Source organism: Amborella trichopoda, chromosome 3 (genome assembly GCF_054954075.1).
Source record: "Amborella trichopoda isolate Santa Cruz 75 chromosome 3, AtrichopodaSantaCruz75HAP2 v2.0, whole genome shotgun sequence".
In the NCBI taxonomy this organism is placed as follows: domain Eukaryota; kingdom Viridiplantae; phylum Streptophyta; class Magnoliopsida; order Amborellales; family Amborellaceae; genus Amborella; species Amborella trichopoda.
In genome coordinates, this window is record NC_142338.1 from 1,492,885 (window position 1) to 1,516,242 (window position 23,358).

The following is a 23,358-nucleotide window of genomic DNA, read 5'->3' on the forward strand; positions in this document are numbered from 1 at the left end:
TCTATACGCTTCGAGGGTATAAGGTGAAATTCTCTGTATAAATTTTTCATTTTAAAAATATAAGCTTATATATAAAATTGATTAAAACTTTATCAAGAACATTTTTATATAAAATTTGAGGGATTCATCCATTGTTCGCAAAATCGCCCCGTTTGCTAACGCCGGCCGGTTCCGGTTTTCGGCGGTTAGGGTGATCAACCGGTATTTTAAAAAAAAATTCAAAAAAATATATAAATTCTCGAAAGTAAGGAATTTGATTGTAATGCATTTTTAAATATTCTTTACATTATGGTAAAGATTAAAAATTGCTTTAGTCATTAATACTCACTTTTATATTTTCCCATCTTTTTTAGAAAATTTTTAAAATAGCGCTTGAAAAAATAAAATCCACTTTTTTCATTAATTTTCAACTTAATTTGAATGTGTTTTATTTTAATCATTTTTTATATGTTTTTCATATTTTAGGAGATTTTTTTTGTATTTTTTTTTCAACACTTTTTTTAATGCCTAGGACTTGCTCGGTTAGAGCAGTTGAATCAACCAGTTTACCGGTTAGGCCGGTTAAATTGCTTACAAACCCATGTCCGGTTAACCGCTCCGGTTCGACCGGTTAAATTGCCTACAAACCCATGTCCGGTTAACCGCTCCGGTTCGATTTTGCAAACACTGGATTCATCATCTACAGCCAAGCTGATCATAAATATGAAAAAACAAAAATTTTGAACTTTAAAATTGCTTATTTTTTGAGATGTTTTTTGTGCTTTTCATATTTGATATGACATCTTTTTACGTAAAGATGGATGTCGAAGAGTCCGCGGGGTCTTGCACTCGTGGATTCATCGAACACTTTTCTTTTTAATTTTGAAAATCAAACAATAATGGGAAAATATCATATTATCTTTTATTTTTAACTTCTATATCTCCTCCGACCCAAGAATTGAAAATATTACTGGTAAGCAAAATGACTCCATATTTTCTATCTTCTAACCCCTTAAACCCTTTTGACCATATATTAGTGACCTCAATAACTTATGAAATGATTCTATCTCTCTATCTAAAACTCCATATTTCTCTCACATCATCGTCTCTCACAAAACTCCATCTCCTTAAAACCCAAACTCCATCTTTCTCCCACATCCATCTCCTTAAAACCCAAACTCCATCTCTCTCCCACATCATCGTCTCTCTCTCTCAAAACTCCATCTCTCTTTTTAAAACTACATCTCTCTTTCTAAAACTCCATCTATCTCTCACACATAAGAAGGTATGCTCGTGTTCAAGCTCAAACTAAACCCCTTGGCTGGTAAACTCATCGAGAAGCGAATAGAGAGATGAAATTTTAGAAAGAGAGAGAGATGGAGTTTGAATAGGATTCATTTTAGTATTTATTTGGATTAAAAATTTATAATCAAAAGTGTCCAAAAGGTTGTAAGATCGAAAATATGAAGACCTTTTGGTTACAAGTAATATTTTCATGGGACTCATGAGATATGGAAGTTAAAAATAAGGGATAAAGAGTTATTTTCCCAACAATAAATTGTTCATTATTAATTCTTTTTCTTGAGTGAATATTAATCATTAGAATTAATTTTATTGAAAGTGATAAGAAGTCCATACAAACAATACCAAAGACAAAGGGCAAAACATGAGTGGAGTCATGCAAGTTCGAAAATTGGCTAGAACTCAATCACGTCCTCCAAGAATCGACTGAAACTCGGGACTTTTACTACAGTATCAGATGAAATTTGGTTGAATCAGCCAGTTCACGGTTCCTCCAGATCTGGGAACTCAATTAAGTGTAGATGGCTTGGCTAGGTCTGAACCCGAGGTGCCAGTTTTAATCGCCAGTTCCAAATAGAAAGTATCATCCCTGAGACAAATGATGAATTGAAAAGTGAGATGGTCCGCTTCTAACTAGGATCATGGTTTAGGCTTTGGAAGTTCAGTAATGGAATAAGTGTGACAATAATAGTGCTTGAAAAATGGATTGGATGGTTGAACTGGCCTTTTGGAAGTCTGGTCTTGAGTAGTGAATTGCCAATGGAGATTGGCAAATCGGATCAATTCTTGTGTGAGAATTGAATCAAAATTTAAAAACATATTTTTTAAAAATAACAGTAAAATGTAACCTGTGGAACAGGTACAATTGGAGTTCTGACAAGGAAACAGGTCAATCTGGATTGATAATTCCTAATCTCAACCGCTGGGTTTTAAACACTGAATGAAAGGCCTGGGTTAGCATGGCCCTAGTCTCTTGGAGCTTAAACCGGCCTGGGTGTATAAAGCTAACCCCTTGACAAATTCCCATTTAGACATTGAATGAATGAATAATCACAAGTATTTAGTGAAACATTGCTAGACTGTTATTAATCATAGCTTTGTTGTATTTATTTTCCTACAAATTTTCAACAAATTACTACAGATAAGTTTTACACAAATTCCTATCTACACATTGAATTAATTACAGATATTTTACAATCTCTCTCTCACTGTGGTACAAGAACTTTGATGCTGTTCAAAATGTTGTTCTGTCCTGGTTGTGCTAGGTGATCAATCAAATTTTGAACAGGCCCCTTACCTGTAACAGCAGCCTGAAAATAAAACCCTAGCCAGGCCACCATGGCCAGGCGCCCATTTTTCATCTCTTTAACCTTCAACTCCTCGAATGAATCAGGGTCCTTAGAAAGCCCTAATGGATCAAATAGAACACCTCCTGGGTAGTTTATATCTCCAGGTAAAAAAATTCCAAGGGGCTCCAGTGCTTCTATTCCACAATATCTTGCGTACTCTGGACCAACCTGTTTAAATAGAAAATAAAAACCTTAACGACTGTAGATACTAATTATGGTTCGAGTGCTATGAATTTTCCAACGATCAAAAGAAAAGGACCCATCTTTATGAATATATGTATTAGAAAACTAATCATAATTATTGTTCAAGGCTCTAAATTTCCACCTATTAGCAAAAAAAAAAAAGTAGAAAATCTTAGGTTTTTAATAACTACCAAAACCGAAATCAAGATCATTTTTGATGAACTTAGATGTGATTCTTGGAGAACCATTATGAATGGACGAACCAAGCAAGATTTTATTACTAATTTAAATCCGTTGTTCAAACTCACAAATTAAATCTTAACTCTTAAGCATGGTATACAAAACTTGGCCAAGTCGACTTAATTTTGACCTCAACATAACTCGGACATAATTGGGGGCCTTGAACATGTACATTGTTCAAACAAGTACCATACAAAGGCAGGGTATCAAATTGCTTGAGTTCTACAGTACTTGGGTGAGTCACTATATTACTCGCCCAGGTACCGTTAACAAAGAGGGGGTCAGTTACCACTCCCCCTCATACCCCTAATCTCTCTCTAAAAGGGGGGCAGAAATCCACCCCCTGTTGTCATCTCTCTCTAAAAAGGGGAGGGAAAAGGGCCCCCTCATTTTCCCTCTCTCCCTCTCTCCCTCTAGAAGGGGACTGGACATGCACCCCTACTTTCATCTCTCTGTGTTTCTCTCTATCCCTGTCTCTCCCTCAAATATATTTACTATTTTCCTTTTTCTCTTTTTCTCTTTTTCTCTTTTTTGAGATTTTTATTTTTTATGTTTTGCTTTTTTTAAGGCATTGTCATGCCTATACACTACTAGTCCACTCGGTCGTGCCGTCACTCGGCTCGGGCAGATGCCGAATCCCAAGCCCAAGCCAAGTATTTAAACCTTGGTTACAACTAAGAAGATCAAAATCTATAAAGATTGGCATAAAAGACTCTAAGTTTTTCTCTTAAAAAAAAAAGAGACTGCTATACTTTTCCTAGGTTTTTTATGAATCTGAGCTTAAAAAAGAGAAGGGAACTTATCAGAAATATATCTTTATTTTCGCCTAGTTGGAAAGAAAATCTTCAACTTTCATAAACCTCATCCACACCCTTTTTTTGGTATTTTTTTGACCAAAATAACCTTCACAGTAGTTGTATTATTATGAAGCCCTAGCATTACGGTACTTTAAGTATTGTAATGATTACCCCATTTTATACGACATTTTAACGTGATAACTCGGAGTAGTTTAAATGCCAAAACTGAGGAAAATGGGTGTGCACGAGGTTTATGAAAGTTGAGGATTTTTTTTTCTAATTTGTCAAAAATTAAGGTATATTTCTGAAATATTTAATTCTTGAATATGAATTTTGTGAACTTCTGCAAAACTTTTACTTCTAACTAAAAAGTAATTTACCATGAGAAGAACTTGGCATATTGCGATAATGGCAACTCCTTGGCCTCCAGCTATGTGAAATCCCGGTATGCCAAGATAGTCCAGAGTATCACCCTAATGAAACCAGATAAAAGACACGAACAAAATCAAGCTGTTGTCTGTGTGTGTGTGTGGTGAAACCAGGTAAAAGCCATAATCACATCAAGCAGTTGGATCTCCCCCCTCCCCCCCTTTCCTCTTCTCATACAGTAGATAATTTCTACAGCACAATGAAAGAACTAATAACTTATTTGACAATAAGGCTAGGAAACTAACTAGTGTAGATGCTCATTTGCCAAGAAGACAAGGAGATCAAATAATTAAGATGTTTATTTGCCAAGAAGACTAGAAGATCAACTAATTTAGATGTTTTATTTGCCAAGAAACTAGAAGATTAATTAGTGCAGATGCTATATATTCCCATAAAAGAAAGAACTGGCAGAGAGAGAGAGAGAGAGAGAGAGAGAGAGAGATTACCTGAAGTTTGGCATAGCCAACTCGCCACCAAACTGGCTCTACAAAGCGCACGATGCCAAATTGATGGAGCAGCTCAGGAATCAGAACACCTAGAGATGCAAGCATAGCCCAGCGAGCATGTAGTATCTCGAAGCTGCACATAAGCGAATTGGAAAAAAGACATGAATCTGGTTTCTTAAGCCACTCATTTTTATATAGGAAAGTACACTATAAGACCGTTGACCTTTGGTACAAAAGTGCAAAATGACACCTAACCATCAGATATGAAACCGGACAGCTGCAACTGTACCTTTGCCATGCTTAAGTTAGATAATTTTCATCAGATCATGTGTGGAGAAATGCCGTACCCACCCATCCAATTTCACATATGACAACTTGGGTTGTTTGTGACCTTTGTGCATGAGAGAAAATGGTTTCATTGTATACAATCCCATTGTGTATACAAAATTTATGCAACAGCTAACCTGAATTCCTAAAACATCATATGGAAGGGTAATATTATGTATCACTTAACCTTATCTACAATAATTGGAATAAAGATATTGGAAATTAACTCATTGAAAGGTAATTTATTGAAGCAGGAATTAAGTGGCGCAAACTGATGCCATGAAGCTAGATGTTAAAGGCTAATTAACAAAACCCAATAATTAAGATCTCAATAAAAATAAGTACTTGAATTATACCTTAAATATAGTAATTCAATCACTAAAAACCATATTCCTCTATGACTATAGACACATGGGGTTCACCTCAAAAACAACGGGTAAAAATATTGCTCGATCCATCTAAATCATGACAAGCTAATCATGTTACATAGAATGACCATATTTCACCTAGATTTATAGTTGGTCTCTCTCTACATATTGTGGAAGAGCAAGCCCTAAGGCTATCTGTGGCTTGGAGACATGGAAAGCTTTTTTGCAGAAGCTACAAGTTCAGGAACATCCCATTTCTATAAGAATTCATCGAAGGTTATGGTCTCATAACCCTCAACACAATAGAAAATGTCCCGTCTGTTCAAATCTAATAGTTAACTTAAAATTTTGATATTCCAAGCCTGAACTGCACAGAAATGTCAATGGAAAGAAGGCATCATAGCTGCTATATTATGCAGATTCCTCGAGTGTTGTTATCATATAGGAAAATTAATTTAAGGTGACAAAAGAATGGATTTGTTTATATTCTTAGTGGCGCCTGTATAATCAGGCGGCCAAAGATTATAATGTGGCATTCTTGACATCATCTTTGGAGGATAACTCTCACGAACATTGTGCATACACATGGAAGGATTCTTTGATCCCATACTCCAGTTTATTTAAATCATCATGCTCAAACCTTAGGAAGATGATGAGATATAACTAATTGTAATTGCCATATGTTTACATGTTCACAAAACTGTAGCAGCAGTTGATTACACATTCAGAAAATAAGTGCCATTTCCTTGGTAAAGATTGGAAAGCTGATTCCATGGCACAGTTAATTCTAAGATATGCTCTATTCTATAGTGAAAGAGAAGTACTTCCTCAAAGATGAAGAGAAGAAGGAAACAGCTTTACATACGTGAAATATTTCTCGAAGTCCAGGGGATCTTTGCTCAAACCAGCAATATCAAAGCCATAATCACCGGGTAACTCTCCACTGAGGTAGGCAGGATAGTCATAAGGGACTGGACCAAGCCACCGTGGACGCTCCTTCCCATACCATGAGCTATAGTGCAATAGACCATCATGCCAAAAATATAAATCAGAAAACATGAGGTCTTCTACGAATGAGATGAAATGTTTAATAGGTCAATAACTAAATTTATCATAATGTACAAGTTTGGGGTAATAATGGCTTCCATCCAAAGGACATTTGCTTTATTTCAACTGAACTAATTGCAACATAATAATAATAGTTTCAAACAGGGTTGGGTTGTACAAATATTGAAAATATAAAATAAGAAAAAAGCAATAACCTATTGATGACTTTTCTATTACATACTTGCTTATGTAACTTGCAACATTTGCATGGTCAATCCAAGATATCTCAAGGATGAACAAGAAATATGCATAGGTTGCTCCTGTTAGACCCACATACCACACAAAGAATAGGTGCTATTGGGCAACCTAACATACAAACCAAAATTTCATCCATGGGTACAAAAAAGAGATAAAACAAGTTCCTTTTATTTTAAGGATTGTATACAATGAGATCATTTACCTTTTATACAAGGAGGCAACAATTACTTATAACCATCCGATGTGAAATCCAATAGCTTGGGTGTGTCACAAAATTCGAGAAAATTTCTTTTGAAGTTTGAGCTTGGTCAATGTAATAAATGCAGCCATCTAGATTCACATCATTTGGTCAAGACTAATTGTGACTACCTTGTACCAAAAATAAATAGTCTCATTGTATACTTTTCCATTAGTTTATTCGCAAGAAAAGCTACAGCCTACAAGAAACAAGTCAAAACTCAATCGTCAATCTTTCTAAATGAGGGTTATAATTGTTTCTTTTAGGCTTCCAACTATTTCTAAGAGCTGCTACATATGGTGGCCGAACTCATTTAATTGCAGTAGCTATCCAAATTGCATGGCTAAATTCTGCACCAAACAGTAATAAAGTGAATTCCCAACTGCCTTGAACAAATACAGGGAATAGTTTAGCAAACTATTTGAGAATTAAATCATGGCATGGGTTACACATTAGCTTGACATGTTTTCAAAGACTGATTTGAATCGGATAAAGTTGAAAGAACAACAAGAATAAACTACTTGCTTCACCATGCAATCAAGGTAAGCAAAGAAAAATGTAAACTTTCAAGTTTCAACAGCATGTCCATGAGACAATGTTGAAGGTTACAATTGTGGAAAAGTACGAGAAAATCTGAAACTGAAATGATATATAATAGATGTAGCACCCCCTAAAAGCTGTCATGCCCTCAAGTTTTGGTTGATGAGAAAATTTAGTCCAAGTTTCAGGTGAAGTAGTTTCTTTTTCTTTGGGCACAATTTCGACTAGTTTCCTATCTGATATTGGCCAATGGGAATGATAATCAAAGCCATCTCTCTTGAAATTCTTCAGATAAAATTTGCCTGATAAATCTCTTTCCATAACTCACATATCAATGGATGAAAAGAATTGGAATTTTCAAAAACATGATAAACTTTATGGGAAAGATATGGACTCCCCACATCTGATATACTGCCAATTATTTGACTGTTGTCAACTTTGAACAGTTTTTTCTTCTTTGGGCTATCCAATTTCACTGATTTTTTCAGATTTTGGCCTTAATTAACTGTTTACTGTTTTTGGCAGCATTAAACTTGGCCAAGTTACTCGGTCTTGGCCCCTTGCCAAGCTGAGTTTTCAGGTACACTAGGTTGGCATATAAAAATTCAAAATAATTATATTTGTATGTAAAATAATGTATAAATATTTTATGTACAATTTGGTGTTTTTGAAGATGATTTGTGAGTTTTTCTTGTCATATGCCCTATTTTTATATTTTTCCCTTTTTTTGGGATATTTCTAAACCGTTTCCAGCTATAAGTAAGTTATTTCTCAATCCTCTGTTTTTAAATATATAAGTAAGTTATTTCTCAATCCTCTGTTTTTAAATATATTTTTCATCTTATTTAGACTTCAATGTTGTTTATAGTTGACTTTCTTTTTACTTTTAAACATTTTTTTATCTTTTTTGTCTTTTAGCCCTTACACTAATGTCGGGCCACTCAGACACGCCCGACCAACTCGGCGGGCACAGCCAGATTCCCAAGTTCGAACTGAGTTTTCGAACCTTGTTTTTGGGGTTTTTTTTACAGGACCTTGACCTCTACAAGCTTACATCCGTAAATAATTAAACTAGTCCCAGTAGTTCTGTTCCTCTAAGTTGGTCAAAGGACACGGCATTGATTATTATGAACTAGTCAATATTTAAACAAACATTTACCAAATGCGAAGAATCTACTTCACATATATACAAAACCAAACACTAATCACAAAATTGGCCTTTTAGACACAGTATACCCTTTAAGAAAACTGAGATGTGGGGTTTTAGTTGACAGTGAGTACACATGCATAGAGAGGTTTCAAGAATAAATGTTAATGTGGGGTTTTAGTTGACAGTGAGCACACATGCATAGAGAGGTTTCAAGAATAAATGTTAATACGAAGTGTCTAGGTTTCTAAAGTAGAAGATAAGAGTGTCGCAACCATGGTTTGTCACCAATCACATAAACTAGAGGATAAGAGTGTCGCAACCATGGTTTATCACCAATCACATAAACTAGAGGATAAGAGTGTCGCAACCATGGTTTGTCACCAACCACACAAACCATGGCCATGGGTGTCCATGTTACATAAGAGATAATATATTCATGCAATGTTGATCAAAATGCAGTAAAATTTGGAAGAAAAAGTGCAACTTCAGAGAGGAAATAATTATGAGCTGGTTTTTTCCACTAACTACTTAAAAGCTAAAAAAATGGTGAAAATACATGGTTTTATGAACAAGGCTAAAATTCCAGATATCAATTGTTCACAAGTACCTCTTTTCTCTGGCTTTTTTTGCTAGGGTCTTTGCCTCTGAGGATCTAGCCAGAGATTCCTTTTTGGTAGCCCGCATTCTCTCTTGAAGCTGAGCTCCAATGGAGCTATTAGCAATGGCCTTAACGGCCGTAAAAGGAATTGCAGAGAAAACCAGAAGCCCTGCAATCTACATAAATTTCTTGATAAATAATCGAAAATGGAGGACAAAACCGCTCAAAATCTTGATAGGGAAAGCAATCCAAAAAAAATTCCTGATAAATATCTAAAGATTGAGCCAAGAAAACCGCCATTAAAGCTGAGAAGAAGTTGCAGACCTCTTGCCATGAAGCTTTGCAGGGAGAAACCGCGTGCTTGAGTTTAGTAGGTCGAATTTTTTGGGTTATTCTGAGGCAATTTAAAGGGAGACTGGTGAAGGAGCTCTGGTTCAGGGAATTAAGGTTCGGCACTGGAACCAGTGCCATGGCCGTGGCGACGATAATGCAGATTTTCGTCGGATTCGTTTTCGCGAAGTTTTATAGCGAAGTTTCGGTGGTCCTTAATTTTCAAGCGGATCGCGGAACAGCCGCGAACTGGCCTTTTGACGTTTTAACTTAAGGCATGGATGCCATGCTACTGTGGGGACGTATAATGTACACCTATTCCCTTGGGCAGAATGCTTGGGAACCACTTTAAAATTAGAGAAATGATTTTACTTGACCCTATTTCATTTACGCGAGGATCAGCATTAAATTTAGTACGGATTTATAAAAAAGTCAAGTTCTACAATCATTTTTACCTCTTAGATTTAAAAATAGATAGTTGTGAGAGTATCATTGATTAGATAAAAAGTTTTAAAATTTTTTTTCTCGGACTTCATAAATCACCCCAAAATAGATAGTTGTGAGAGTATCATTGATAAATAAAAAGTTTTTAATTTTTTTTTTCGGACTTCATAAATCATCCCAAGCCATCCAATTTGACATCTAATTAGTGTGAATAATTGTGACCTAATTGTCTAAAGAGTAAATGGTATCTTTGTAGATAATCCCTTATATTTAAAGAGAAAGTATTTAATGAAACCATTGCCTTTTGGTATAATGTAGTCACAATTAATCTTAGATCATTAAAGGTGAAATTGAGTAGCTACATTTATTTCATTGAACAAACACAAAGCTCAAAAGAAATTTTTTCAAACTTCGTGATACACTTCAGCTATCAGATTTTACATCGAATGATTGTATGTAATTGTGACATCTCTATACCAAAAATAAATGGTCTCATTGTATACAATCCCATATGTAAAAGACAAAAAAATTGAATTTTGAGGTTTTAATAATTAGATTTAAAATTAGATGATTTCCGTTCGATCATAAGGAATTAGTTTTTCACGCAACAAGAATGCAATTTGGAAGTTTTCTTATTGAGTATAAAATATGAAATAGTTTATGTTTATACATGGCCAAGGCTTTAAACAATCAATTTAAAAAATTTACTAATCCCAAATTGATCATCTCCACCTCAAGATGTAGAGACATGAGAAAAACATGGATTTCAAATATTAGAAATAGTGCATATTATAATGCATTTTTATACCGTTAATTTTTAAGGTTTTCAAGCGTTCATAGATTTGCTTGATCAACACTATTTTTGAAGTTTTAAAAATTGAGAAAATATCTCGATAACCCCCTTATTTTTAGGTTTCATTTCACAATAGATCCAAGGTTTAAATATGTTTTTTTAGGTAAAACAAATCTAAAAAGTTATGCCTTTTCTAGAAACCATCCTGCCGAAGTTCTCTATTTCTCTCTTCCCACACCCCTTCTCTTTCTCTGTCTTTTCCATCTCTAACCTTCACTCTCTCTCCTCTCCCTCTCTCTCATCCCATCTCTCTCCTCCCAAATATACAATATGTATACGTAGAAAAAGAGATGTGTTTGGATAAACATAGGTAGAAGAGATGTATTTGGTGGTGAGAGGTTACCAGGAGGAGAGATAGAGGTGTTTGGATAAGATGTATTTGGTGGTGAGAAGTTATCGAGAGGAGAGAGAGAGGTATTTGGATAAATAGGAAAAGAGGGAGGAAAGTGTTTGGATAAACATGGGAGGAGAGATGTTATTGAGAGGAGAGAGAGATGTATATGGATAAACGGGAGAAGAGAGAGATACTTGGTGGTAAGAGATTACTGGAGGAAGAGAAAGATGTGTTTAGATAAATACAAGAGGAGAGAGATGTTGGGTGGTAAAAAGTTATCGGGAGGAAAGAGAGAGGTGTTTGGATAAACACAAGAAGGGAGAGAGATACATGGTGGTGAGAAGGGAGAGAGATATTTGGTGGTGGTAATAAGGGAGAGAGATACTTGGTAGTGAGATCTTACCAGGAGGAGAGAGAAAGGTGTTTGGATAAACAAGGGAAGAGAAAGAGGTGCTTGGATAAACAATGGAAGAGAAAGAGATGTTTATCAGGAGAGAGAGAGTGAAGCATGCAACAAGAGAGAAAGAGAGAAGTTTGGGGTATATAAATGAAGAGAGAAAGGATTGGGTTTAGAAAAAACATCCTTTTCACATTTGTTTAAGTTTAAGAATAGGTTTAAAGTGGGCACGTGGTTGGAAGATATTTTTTGAAACCTTAGTTAGTTTAGATGTCAAGTATTAAGAAATATTATCATCTTTTTTTTTATTAGTGTGCATCCTACCCTTCCAAAATTGTCTTGCCAATCAAAAACTTTTCTTGTATCCTTGGCATCAGTAAAAAAATTTGCTTATACATGATGTAGAACCTGCCACTCGAGCTTCTCGCTTACAAAATTGAGCTCTAAAACGGGGCATATTGATCCCCAGTTTTGACTACGGGCCAAGTGCTCCCACTTGAAATACTCATTAGGATCTTGAAGGGTGCACTCTCGCAAATATCGGAGGGGATCGTCGCGTTGCTCGCCAGTGACAGTGGACCGTTTCAATGGAAATGCAGTTTTATATTGAAGCAATTTTGGGGCTCTTGAGGGTTTTGCGAAGGTACAGGGCTCTGAGGTGCCGAGGCAAGGTAGATGGTGAATCTTTTTGCTGAATACCATTCCAATAATTTATTGAATCCAGTGATTAGAGAGAATAATTATGGGGGCTTTGGATTATAGGAAGTAGCAGCAATTTTAAAGAAGATGAGAGATTCAAGGGTGGAGAGATTGTTTGGGAGCTTTGGGGTGAGGGCGGCCAAGCAAAGCCTTTGGAGAAGATGAACGATTCAAAGGCAGAGAGATTGTTTGGGAACTTTGGGGTGAGGGCGGCCAAGCAGAGCCCTAAGAAGAAGTCTTTGGGTGCGCTGATTAGGAGGCTTCAAGACGCATCCTAGGGCTTGCCATGGATGCCACTTGAGCAGGGGTTGCCATGGATGGTGCTTAAGCCTGTCTGGGTTTTTAGAAGAGCGAAAATGAAAATGCTCTGTATATTTGAGAAGAGAATATGTTTGACCATTTGTTTGATCCAAATTTTAAAATATGCGCTCTTTTCATTCTAATGAACAATCACCAAAAAAGTAAAATTTGAAAACACAACTCTAATTAACAATCGCAAAAAAAAAAGAAAAATTTGAAAACCTAACCTCGAAAATAATTTTTTTAGTCAATTAACATAGACTTTCCGTTTTAATAAGATGTTTAGATCTAGGCCTTAGAAGTATTTGTTTTCCTTTCTAAATTTTTTTGATGGCTTTATTATCATTAGTTGAACAATGTTAAAGATGAAAAAAATGATTTTGAGTTTGTAAAGGCTAAGATATTAAAAAATTTTAAATAAATGGTCTAGATTCGTTGTTGGATGGGGTCTTATTTTGACCATATCTAGGGTTCAAATCGAACTCTTTTTTTTTTGAGATTGATTATTGAGAAGAATAGAGGGTGTTTACAAAATTTTGGGTCATAAAAATACCTCAAACATGGTTTTCTAGAAGTGTGGTTGTATTATACTATGATACAATCATTGCATTAGATCATTCCCCATTAGATTTTCTATTATACATTCTCAAATAAGGAAGATGCTAAGGAACGTTGATTCGCGTACTGCTACAGTAAACGCCGAATGGCCCAGATTGAATTTGGGCGAATCAGACGATCATGGATGTCTGATAGTATTTAAATTTTAATTTTATTTTACAAATCAAAATTATTTAAAATTTTAGATATGTGTTCTTCAAAAATAGACGAATCTATGAAAAATATAAAAAAAATATTTTACGTGAAAAATATTGACCAAAATACTCCCGAAAAGTTTCAGGAGCATTTTGGTCAATTGTTTTTTTGTAAATTATTTTTTAATATTTTTATTAGGTGCGCCTTGATGAGAATACCACATACTTAAAATTTCGAGTGATTTGAATTTATATAAAAAAATTAAAATTAAAATACGATTGGACAACCGTGACCGTCAGATCGACCCAGATTCGATCTAGACCGTTGAACATTTACTGTAGTGATACACACATACGCGTACGAGAACCTTTTCCCTCAAATAAATAACCAATAAAGGTATTTATTATTGGAGGAGTTAGATTTTGAATTACATTAAGAGGCAAGTTGCTCACACTTTGTAGGGCCGTCCTCAACACAGTCTACCTTAATCTTTATTATAGGAGGAGATAGATTTTGAATTACCTTAAACTTTATTAAAGGTCCATACGTACATGTGGTTTTAGAAGAAAAAAAAAAAAAATGGGTGTAAAAATTAGCTCCCAAATTTCATCATTTCATGTAAGTCTCCATAACTAAAAGATGGCAAAAAACGAGGTGGCCCACTGTAATCCCTTTGAAGCCGGTGGCTTTGGATAAGTGGTGAAGGCAATTGCCCCCCAATGTACGAGGCGAGCGCGGGCATTCCGGCATGCCCTATTGGCAATTGCCCCATGATGGCCGAAGTGGGTGCGGGCATGGGCATGGGCATGGGCATCCGTTCAACATTCTCTTCGAACCTGGGCAATTCGAACCAGGGCAGCATTGTAGTAGAGGGGTGCAAGTTTGGTTGCTCCACTGGATCAGGGCACAGGCCCGCTGCGCCAGGGACTGCCTGCATCCGTTCAACATTCTCTTCGAACCTGGGCAATTCGAACCAGGGCAGCATTGTAGTAGAGGGGTGCAAGTTTGGTTGCTCCACTTGATCAGGGCACAGGCCCGCTGCGCCAGGGACTGCCTGCATCCGTTCAACATTCTCTTCGAACCTGGGCAATTCGAACCAGGGCAGCATTGTAGTAGAGGGGTGCAAGTTTGGTTGCTCCACTTGATCAGGGCACAGGCCCGCTGCGCCAGGGACTGCCTGTATTAATTGCTCCACCATGGCCGATATGACGGTCGAGGTGAGTGCCGGCAATTGCACCTGTCCGGCATTCTCTTCGAACTTGGGTGATTCGAAGCTGGGCAGCATTGTAGTAGAGGGGGGCAAGTTTGGTTGCTCCACTTGGTCAGGGCACCGGCCCGCTGCGCCCGGGACGGCCCCAGATTGCTCGAGCTCATTGAGCTCACTCTCAGACAACTCCATGTCATGGATGCTATACCTACTCTTGACCTTTTCTTTCCTGGAATTTTGGCGCTCATAGTACTTTTGAGCATGGCTTGCCACTTGGCTCGGTGTCCGGGTCTTGACACAGTGCCTGCTTATGCTCCTCCAGTCGCTTCCAGGGTACTTTTTTAGTCCCGCAAGAAAAAGCCTGTTACAATTTGACAAAGAAAGAGTTCATCATTCTTCAACCCCTCTATATGATGCATGTTCCGAATTTTCACGAAAAAAATAATGTTACAATTCATCAAACAAAAGGGACAAATTAGATTTCATCAACCCCTCTAAATAATGCATGGAAAAATTAGAGTACATCAACCCCTCTGAATAATGCATGTTCCGAATTTTCATGAAAAAAACAATGTTACAATTTATCAAAGAAAAGGGAAAAATTAGAGTTCATCAACCCCTCTAAATAATGCATTTTCCGAATTTTCATGAAAAAAACAAAATCCTCAATTTGATTAATAAACTATGAAGATTTTTTAATGCCGGAAATATGTGTGATGATCGGGAAATTTATTTTTATATATAATTATAAAATTTAAAGCTTCCATAGTAGTATAGATCGAGCATATCTATTAACATTTGAAAATTGATGGTCCAAAAAATGCATTACGAGATACACTATTTCCAATATTTGAAATCCATTTTTTGTCATGTCCATAAATATTGATGTCGAGATGATCGATATGAAGATTTTTCAATATCAAAACAACATCTTCTAGTGAATTTTTGAAGTGCGCCTTAATTTGATTGTTTAGAGCCTCACCTTTATATAAACTTCTCCATAATACCAAGCTAGAGAATTTGGCTATCTAGTTGGTTATACAAGTTTACAATAAAAATCAAGCACTTTTTTTGTATAAATTCTAAAATTTGTTTTCACAAAATATCGGTGCCCCATTCATTCACATATTAGAGTTCATAGTTAGAATTTAACTCCACTCACCCCTTTACTTTTTTATTCTCTTTCTCCCTGCTCTCTATATCTCTCTCTCTACTGGCCCTAAATTAATATTCTAATAAATATAATTATATAGTTTTAGTTATAATATTTAAATAATATATAGATATATATATTTAATTTCATATTTAAATATATAACTTTTATTATTGGATTAGGTTCAGCCGAACTCGACCTGACTAACTCATTCCACCCCTAAGCAACTAATCAGGTCAGCCTTGAAGGAAAAATTATGGATACCCCCAAATGAATTTTGTAGATATCCTACCTCTAATACTTTTAATGTACTATAAACCTAACAATATTTTCTTGTATTTACCTCAGTAAAAACCCAATTAAGACTATAATGCACTTCCCCCCCTCTTTGCCCACCCTCTCTTTCTCTCTCTACACTACTGGAAAAATCTAAAGGGCCTTACTTTTTTATTTTCTCTCTACCCGCCATCTTTTTGCACACACTCTCTCTCTAATGACACTCGCTCTTTCTCTCTCTATCTCTCCGCTCTGGAATTTTTAAGACCAAAAAATCTCACTGTATCCGCCTTCTTGAGCTTGTAGAAAAGGCAATAGCCTCCTCTGATAATGGCTTCTCCATTTCTCCAACCTCCTCCAACAGGGGAGCCAAAAGCTTCATCATCCTCATTAGATTGAAGCATTACACTCTTTGGGTCCTCCTATAATCACCATAAGATCCAATGCATTCAATAATTCCCACTAAAATGTCCACTAAAATGTGCACTATATCTCTGTCATCACCATCTGATCTCTGGGTTACCAAGCAAGAATCCACTATTAAAGGACATGCTGGGTCTTTGGGATCCCCCTCTATGATTTTTACCTCTATTTTTTAGAATTAGATCCTCTTTGAAAATGGGCTTGTAGGGATCAAACCAGGTTGACGGTGTGGACCATTTTCTAGAGAGAGAAACAACCAAAAACCCAAGTTGATTGTATCCTATTCAAAAAAATCTAGTTGGATTCAGATATGGATCTGGGTTGGATCCATATCGGATCCACCTGCACCCTGATCCAATCCAAATTTTAATTCGGACCTGACTTTTGGGTCTGGATCTCGATTTCATATCCAAATTTGGGGTCCATACCTAGATCCAAATAGGGTCCGACTTCCGGGTTTGGTATCCGAATCGGGTCAATTGTAACCCCTACTTCTAAGAGCTCCAAATCCCATAAGGTTTCTCTCTATTCTAAGACTTTCAAATCCCATAAGGTTTCTCTCTATTCCAAAAACTCCAAATCCCTTTTCGCCTCCTCACTTTTCACTGGCTCCGTTTTTCGCTATGTTTAAGTCGTTTCTTTTACTTTATCGTATTCCTCTCAACACAAATATTCTCACATCTAACCGCATGAAAAAAATCAAAATATCTCCACACTAACCATACTCCTCCCATCACAAATATTCCCACATCTAATCTAACACCACACCACACCACAACACACCACGGAAGAGCTCAAAATATCTCCACGCCAACCAAGTAAGCAAATATCTCCACGCTAACCAAATATGCACCTGTGCGCCGATACATGGTGAGAGAGTGGCTCCCAATTTACGTATCTACAACTCCTCTCTCTTGAAAAGTTCTTTGAATTCTCTTCCCTACTCTTTATAGAAAAACCTCTCTCTCATACACTAATACTACTGTTCACATTTATTTTATTATGAAAAGATTTTCTCCCTAGATTAACAAAACTCCATTTCTATCTCTTTATGAATCATCTCTTCCCTTACAATTATACTGTTTATATTTCTTTTATAAAAATATTTACCCGATCTCTACACAAACATCAAGAGAGAGAGAGAGAGCTTACCTGTGCTCGTTTTCGGTCCATTGTCTAATTTTCTTCCTCTCGATCTTGGGCTCGAGCACGATCGGCTTCGGACGGTTTTTACTACCAGGCTTACGACCGCGAACTTTCTTTTTTGGCAAATGTAAATCGTCCTTGTATGCCGGGAGCTCGACCTTGCCGGTATAGATGGCTTGCAAGTCTTCATACGGTGCACGAAAGTGATTACAAACCTCCGATTGATTTTTTCCCTCAATTATTTCAGCTGTCTTTGTTTTCCATCTATCAGGTAAATCGTCAGGAAACATGGCCATAGCTTCCTCAAAATCCTCAGGAAACGTGGCTATAACTCCCTCAAAAGCCTTATTCTCTTCAAAATTCCATTTACTTGAATCCATCTGCACAAAATTCTACAATTAACAACTAATGGTTGCAAGAACCACGATAATATTGAGAAGATACACCGAGATTAAGGTACCAAACCCTCAAAAGATAGCAGATAAATTCTAGCATTAACAACTACTTAGTTGTAAGAACCACGATAATGATGATGTATTGAGAAGATACACCAGAGATTAGGGTACCAAAACCTAAAACGATAGCAGATAAATTCTACCATTTAACTACTCAAAAAAAAGTTCTCTCTTCCCTAAATCAAGAGAGAGAAAACGTACCTTGAGAAGGTAAATGGCAGAGAGATGTTGGGAAGCAGGAGGTTGGAAAGAGTTATTTGAGAGGTTAGGTACAGTTCTTATATATGTTTTGGGTAGAGAGAAAGATGGGTTAATCCTTTTCGCTGTGGGATTAAGATTAGTTGAAGACTCAACTAACTAGATAGCGTGTCCAGGGGTTACGCATTTTATCTTAGGAAAATTTAAATGTCTTATCTTCTTAAGAATGCCTTATCTCTTCCCTTTTTTTAATTATGGAAAAAGTTTATATAAGGTTGCTATTTTAAAATGTAGAATTACATATGCACCTTGAAAATCCATTTGAAAACCTTGTTTTAATGTTGAAAAACCCTCTAATTGATCATCTCGACATTGAGATGTATGAATATAATAATAAAAAAACGATTTTGAGTCCCAGAAATAGTGCATCTTGCATCACATTATCTAAACAATTTATTTTCAAGATTTTCATATGTTTATAAAAATTTTACATGTTATGATAAAATTTGGAGGTGCACCTTAATTGGATTGTTTAAGGTTGCAACCTTCTAGAAACCATACCTTTATTTCCCATATTTACTCTTTTATTCACATGTAGAAATAGGCTTGGCAATAAATGTATATTTTAAATATAATTTGATCCCAATATTTAGAAAATATATCATCTTTAACATGGAGATCATGAATAAGAATAAATAAATAATTTTTTTTTAAAAATAATAATAATTATATTAAAAAAATATTTGGACGGTTAGTTACAATTGTTTCTAGATGGACCACCTATTTGCATCCATGTTTAAAATGGATGCTTTATACCTACATATTATACAAAGGGGGGCACAATTGTTGTTTTCTTTATTCGCCCTAATATATATGGACGGATAAACAAAACTCTTTAATCGCCCTGATATATACGGATTGGATAAAAAAACCGATAACCGGAACAAATTCTGGGACGTATCTAACCTTACGCATATTAGAGATAGTAGCAGTGTCGTTATTCTTCGTTAATTGAGTCACTGACATATTCATACTTTCGTTAATTTGTTAAAGGTATCTGATATATTCATACATAACGATATCGTTTGTGATGATTTTTTACAAAGTAATACATAATTTGCACAAATCTTTCCATTTTCCAACTCGATCCGATCTAGATCTATTTACTAGTTTGTATACATTTCTAAAACACCTTTATGACAAACGAACAAATAACTTATTTTCCATGTCGGCAGAGCTATTTACTCAGATATTTCAGACCTCTCTGACAAACGAACAAATAACGTATAACTTATTTTCCAACTTGATCCGATCTATCTGCAAACAAATAATTTGTAACTTTGTTTTTCTATTTCCCAGATTTCTATTTTCCAACGCGATACAATCTATTTGTTCGTTGAGCTATTTACTCGATTGCAGTCCCTTTTTATGGCTAACTCATCTCTATGTAACTACGCCTATTATTTTCTAACTACTCTCTCTGTCTCTTCTCTGTACACAATAGAGATCACATACTCTTGATAGCTCGTACAATGTCACCTATCTCCTTTCTCTCTCTATACACAATAGAGATCTTTTCTGACGTGGGTACCTTTTGGAGTCTAAGCTGGTTGATTGAATATGTAATTAAATCCTCATGGAATAAATCACATTCTATTATATTTGACAACAATAATGCAGAGATAGAAAATTTAAATAATAAAACACTCAAGAAAATAAATATCCAACTTGCTTCAAATTAGCAAAAAACACATAATTTACTATAGTTTTCAAAGCAAATGGACATAAATAAATGATAATTTTCGTCAATTTGTCACAATACTTAGATAGAAATAACTATATTAAATATTGGATCAATATTATTCAAGTTTTATGTATAATTTAACAAAATGTGGCCTGGGCCGGCTCTATGTTAGGGCTGGAGTTGGCAACAGGCCCTGGGCCAGCCCTAACTCCAAATACTGAGAAAGGAAAAAAAAAAGAAGTCAAAGTAAAAAAAAAGCACCCCGTATTCGAACATGAGGAAATAAGCCATCTAAAAGAAAGCCTAGTGCCCATTCAGGTAAATGTAAAGCAGAAGGGCGAGATCTTCTTAAACTTAAAAACAGAAGAAAGAAAGATCTTTCAAAACTTAAAACCATGCACATGGAGATTAGACTGCCTGTAAAACCCAAAAGCAGGAGAGAGAGAGAGAGAGAGAGAGAACCTCCAAAATTCGCTACTCTTGAACAACTAAGAGAGAGAGAAGATGTACCTTAACAACCCGAAGCCAAAAGGCAGAGAAATACTGGGAAGCAGGAGGTTGAGTCGAGTTGTTACAGGTTTTGAGAGACTAGCTACCCTTCTTATGTATGTTTTGGGTAGAGAGATGGGTTTAGAGAGAGGGAGGGGGACTCTTTTTCGATGTGCGATGAAGATTGGAACCTTCATATTATGCCCTGTCAAACATTCTCTCTCCTCTTTAGAAGACTCCAAAATTAAATACAATGCTGGGGGTTTTACATTTTTTTTTTAATAAAATTTAAGAGTGATTTATGTTCAGGACTTAAAATTTTAAGTAAAATACAAAATGCTCCACTTATATGTAGAAATTACAAAAAAAGTCGGCCAACCCACGGTTTTTTATTTTTTTCAAAATTGTTCCTTGGTCAACTTGAATTTTGATTTCTTTTTACTTTAGGAAAGTATATAATGAGATCATTTATCTTTGGTATAAAGTGGTCACAATTAATATTGACCATTGGATGTAAAATTAAGTAGTTACATTTATTTTATTGACCAAGCTTAAAGTTCAAAAGAATTTTCTCGAACTTTCTGACACACCCGAGCTATTAGATTTCACATCGGATGGTTGTAAGGTAATTATGACCTCCCTATACCAAAAGTAAATGGTCTCATTATATAGATTCATTTTTATTTCTTTATTTTTTTCCTGAGCTTCAAGGCACGGTCCTACTCACTAAAAAACAAAAAAAAATAATCAAAATTCGGTTTGACTGAAGAGCTATTCTAAAAAAAATAAAAAATAAAAGTTGATTGGCTTTCTTTGTAATTTTCACTTGTAAGTGAAGCATTTTGTATTTTACCCAAAATTTTAGGGTCTCAAAGTTAAATATGTCTAATCTCTTCTCCCTTTTAATTCTTACTTTCATCGTTATTTCCTATATATATATTTACTGGCGACTCCTAGTTGGCTTCTGCGTGTCCTTTAAATATATTGCCCAACTTGAATTTATTTCTTTGCGTATGCGATCCATCTCTATCTCTTGAAAATATAAAGAGAGAGAGGTTAACGTGGGGCAAATATTTGCCTCATAGATAAGAGGCTTTTTAAGAGATAGATACGGATCACATACGCCTGATAGAAAGAAGGGTTTGGCAATAAATATATATTTTAAGTATAATTTGATCTTCTAAAATCATAAATATGAAAAAATCAATAAATTTTAAAAAATAAAAATAATACTTATGTTAAGCAAATGTTTGGACAAGTAGTTACAATTGTTCTTAAATAGACCACCTATTTGCATTTATTTTTAAGATGGATGCTTTATATCTTTGGACTACATATTGTGCAAATGCAATCAAGCCGGCATGAAACAATTGTTCTTTTTTTAAGGAAAATATCTCCATATCCCTTATTTTTAAGTTTTATTTTTTGATAAACTCAAGATTTCAAAAGATATCTTCTAACCCATTGACCACTTTAAACTTATTTTTTAACCTAAACAAAAGTGAGAATAACATGCTATTTCTAAACCCAATCATTTCTCTCTTCACTTATATATCCTAAACTTCTTTCTTTCTCTTTCTTCCTACGTCTTTCTTACTCTCTCTCTCCTCCCATGTTTCTCCAAACATGTCTCTCTCTCCTCCCAATAACATCTCACCTCCATGAAGCCTTCTCTCTCTATAGAGGTTTGGAATGATGGCTTTTAGAAAAGGGGAACACATTAAAAAAGTTTTTGAGATAAAATGGTATAAAAAGATTTGTTGGAGCTAATTTTTATGGTCAAAAGTCAATAAAAGAGGAAGATAAGAGATAAGGAGATGCGGTGGAATCCTTACGGGTTTCCTTATGTCGCTTGAAAGAAAACAGAAGGAGGATTTACCATGAAATAATATGAGAAATTAAAGTTCTATACAAAATTTTCGCTTGAAAAAAAAGCAGAAAATATGAAAACATAGCATCTTCGATTTATCAATTTCTTAAATAAATTCAGAGTTTTTATGAACCCTTATGCTTCTAAAAAGTTACTTATAATAGCTTTTATTGGTTTTAGATGTAATGATTTTTATTACTATTTATTAAAAATATTTTGTACTTACCATAAAAAAAGTACCAGCTTTAAAATATTTTAACTTCTTAAATTTTTATATTTTATTTGTTTCCACTTACACTCATGACCAATTTATTTTTAATTAATTTAAAAAAATTATATAAAAAAATACCACATTACCATTTCGTTAAATTTATATCATGTAAAATTAATTTATGAGCAATTTCTAGTTTATAATGGATTTTAAGATGCTTACAAATTAAGTTTTCCTTTTTCTACTTATACTTTTAGTATTTAAATAGTTATGTCCATTTCCTTTTCCAATTTTAGGGCAACCTAACATTATGTTAAGTATATTCAAACCATATCAGTGATTTTTGTTTCTATTTTAAAATTCCACTAGAATATATTACATTATGAGATTGTATACAATGAGCCCATTTACTTTTGGTGTCACAATTACTTATGACCATTCAATGTGAAATCTGATAGCTTGAGTGTGTCACAAAGTTCAAAAAAATTTATTTTGAACTTTGAGCTTGGTCAAGAAATAAACACAGCCAACCAATTTCACATCTAATGGTCAAGATTAATTGTGACCACCTTTTACCAAAGGTAAATGATCTCATTATATATTTTTCCTTACATTATAATTTTATATATTATATTTTAATTTACTATAGCTTCAACTAAATTCTCCATCGGACGTGGATTAAAGATTCAGTTTCCAATGATGTTAATAATCTTCATAAAAGGAGGGAATTTTGCTTTACTTGCATTTAAAGTATTTACTCTTAATTTTGGTAAAGCATTTAATAGAAGTATAGTTCCCATTTACTAATTGATTTTATGCAAAGGT

General features: G+C 35.1%; 3 protein-coding genes across 5 annotated transcripts; 1 reads left to right on the top strand and 2 right to left on the bottom strand.

Moving 5' to 3' along the window:
- Positions 1 to 1,565: 1,565 nt before the first annotated feature.
- On the bottom strand, positions 1,566 to 9,906 carry LOC18439699 (Chlorophyll A-B binding family protein). 3 transcript variants are annotated; one of them, XM_011627105.3, is made up of 7 exons: positions 9,576 to 9,903; positions 9,261 to 9,427; positions 6,286 to 6,432; positions 4,726 to 4,858; positions 4,231 to 4,323; positions 2,579 to 2,798; positions 1,566 to 1,870 (listed from the first exon to the last, which is right to left on the bottom strand). In XM_011627105.3, exons 1-7 carry the CDS (start codon positions 9,720 to 9,722, stop codon positions 1,812 to 1,814), a joined length of 966 nt encoding a protein of 321 aa, XP_011625407.1. In that variant the 5' UTR covers positions 9,723 to 9,903; the 3' UTR covers positions 1,566 to 1,811. The 3 variants fall into 3 exon arrangements, with proteins under 3 accessions (XP_011625407.1, XP_006849920.1, XP_088718851.1); XM_006849857.4 differs by lacking the exon at positions 1,566 to 1,870 and having other exon boundaries at positions 2,341 to 2,798; positions 9,576 to 9,906; XM_088862725.1 differs by lacking the exons at positions 1,566 to 1,870; positions 4,231 to 4,323 and having other exon boundaries at positions 2,341 to 2,798; positions 9,576 to 9,875.
- A 2,168-nt stretch (positions 9,907 to 12,074) lies between these two features.
- LOC148782669 (uncharacterized) lies at positions 12,075 to 12,685 on the top strand (the record flags this gene model as incomplete). Its single annotated transcript, XM_088862560.1, has 2 exons — positions 12,075 to 12,231; positions 12,351 to 12,685. Coding segments are annotated over 2 exons (393 nt in total), but the record flags the coding sequence as incomplete, so codon positions are not given.
- A 1,187-nt stretch (positions 12,686 to 13,872) lies between these two features.
- Positions 13,873 to 17,946, bottom strand: LOC105421086 (uncharacterized). Its single transcript, XM_088862561.1, has 2 exons — positions 17,573 to 17,946; positions 13,873 to 14,929 (listed from the first exon to the last, which is right to left on the bottom strand). The coding sequence occupies exons 1-2, from the start codon at positions 17,944 to 17,946 to the stop codon at positions 13,954 to 13,956; spliced, it is 1,350 nt and encodes a 449-aa protein (XP_088718687.1). The 3' UTR covers positions 13,873 to 13,953.
- Between the last annotated feature and the right edge of the window lie 5,412 nt (positions 17,947 to 23,358).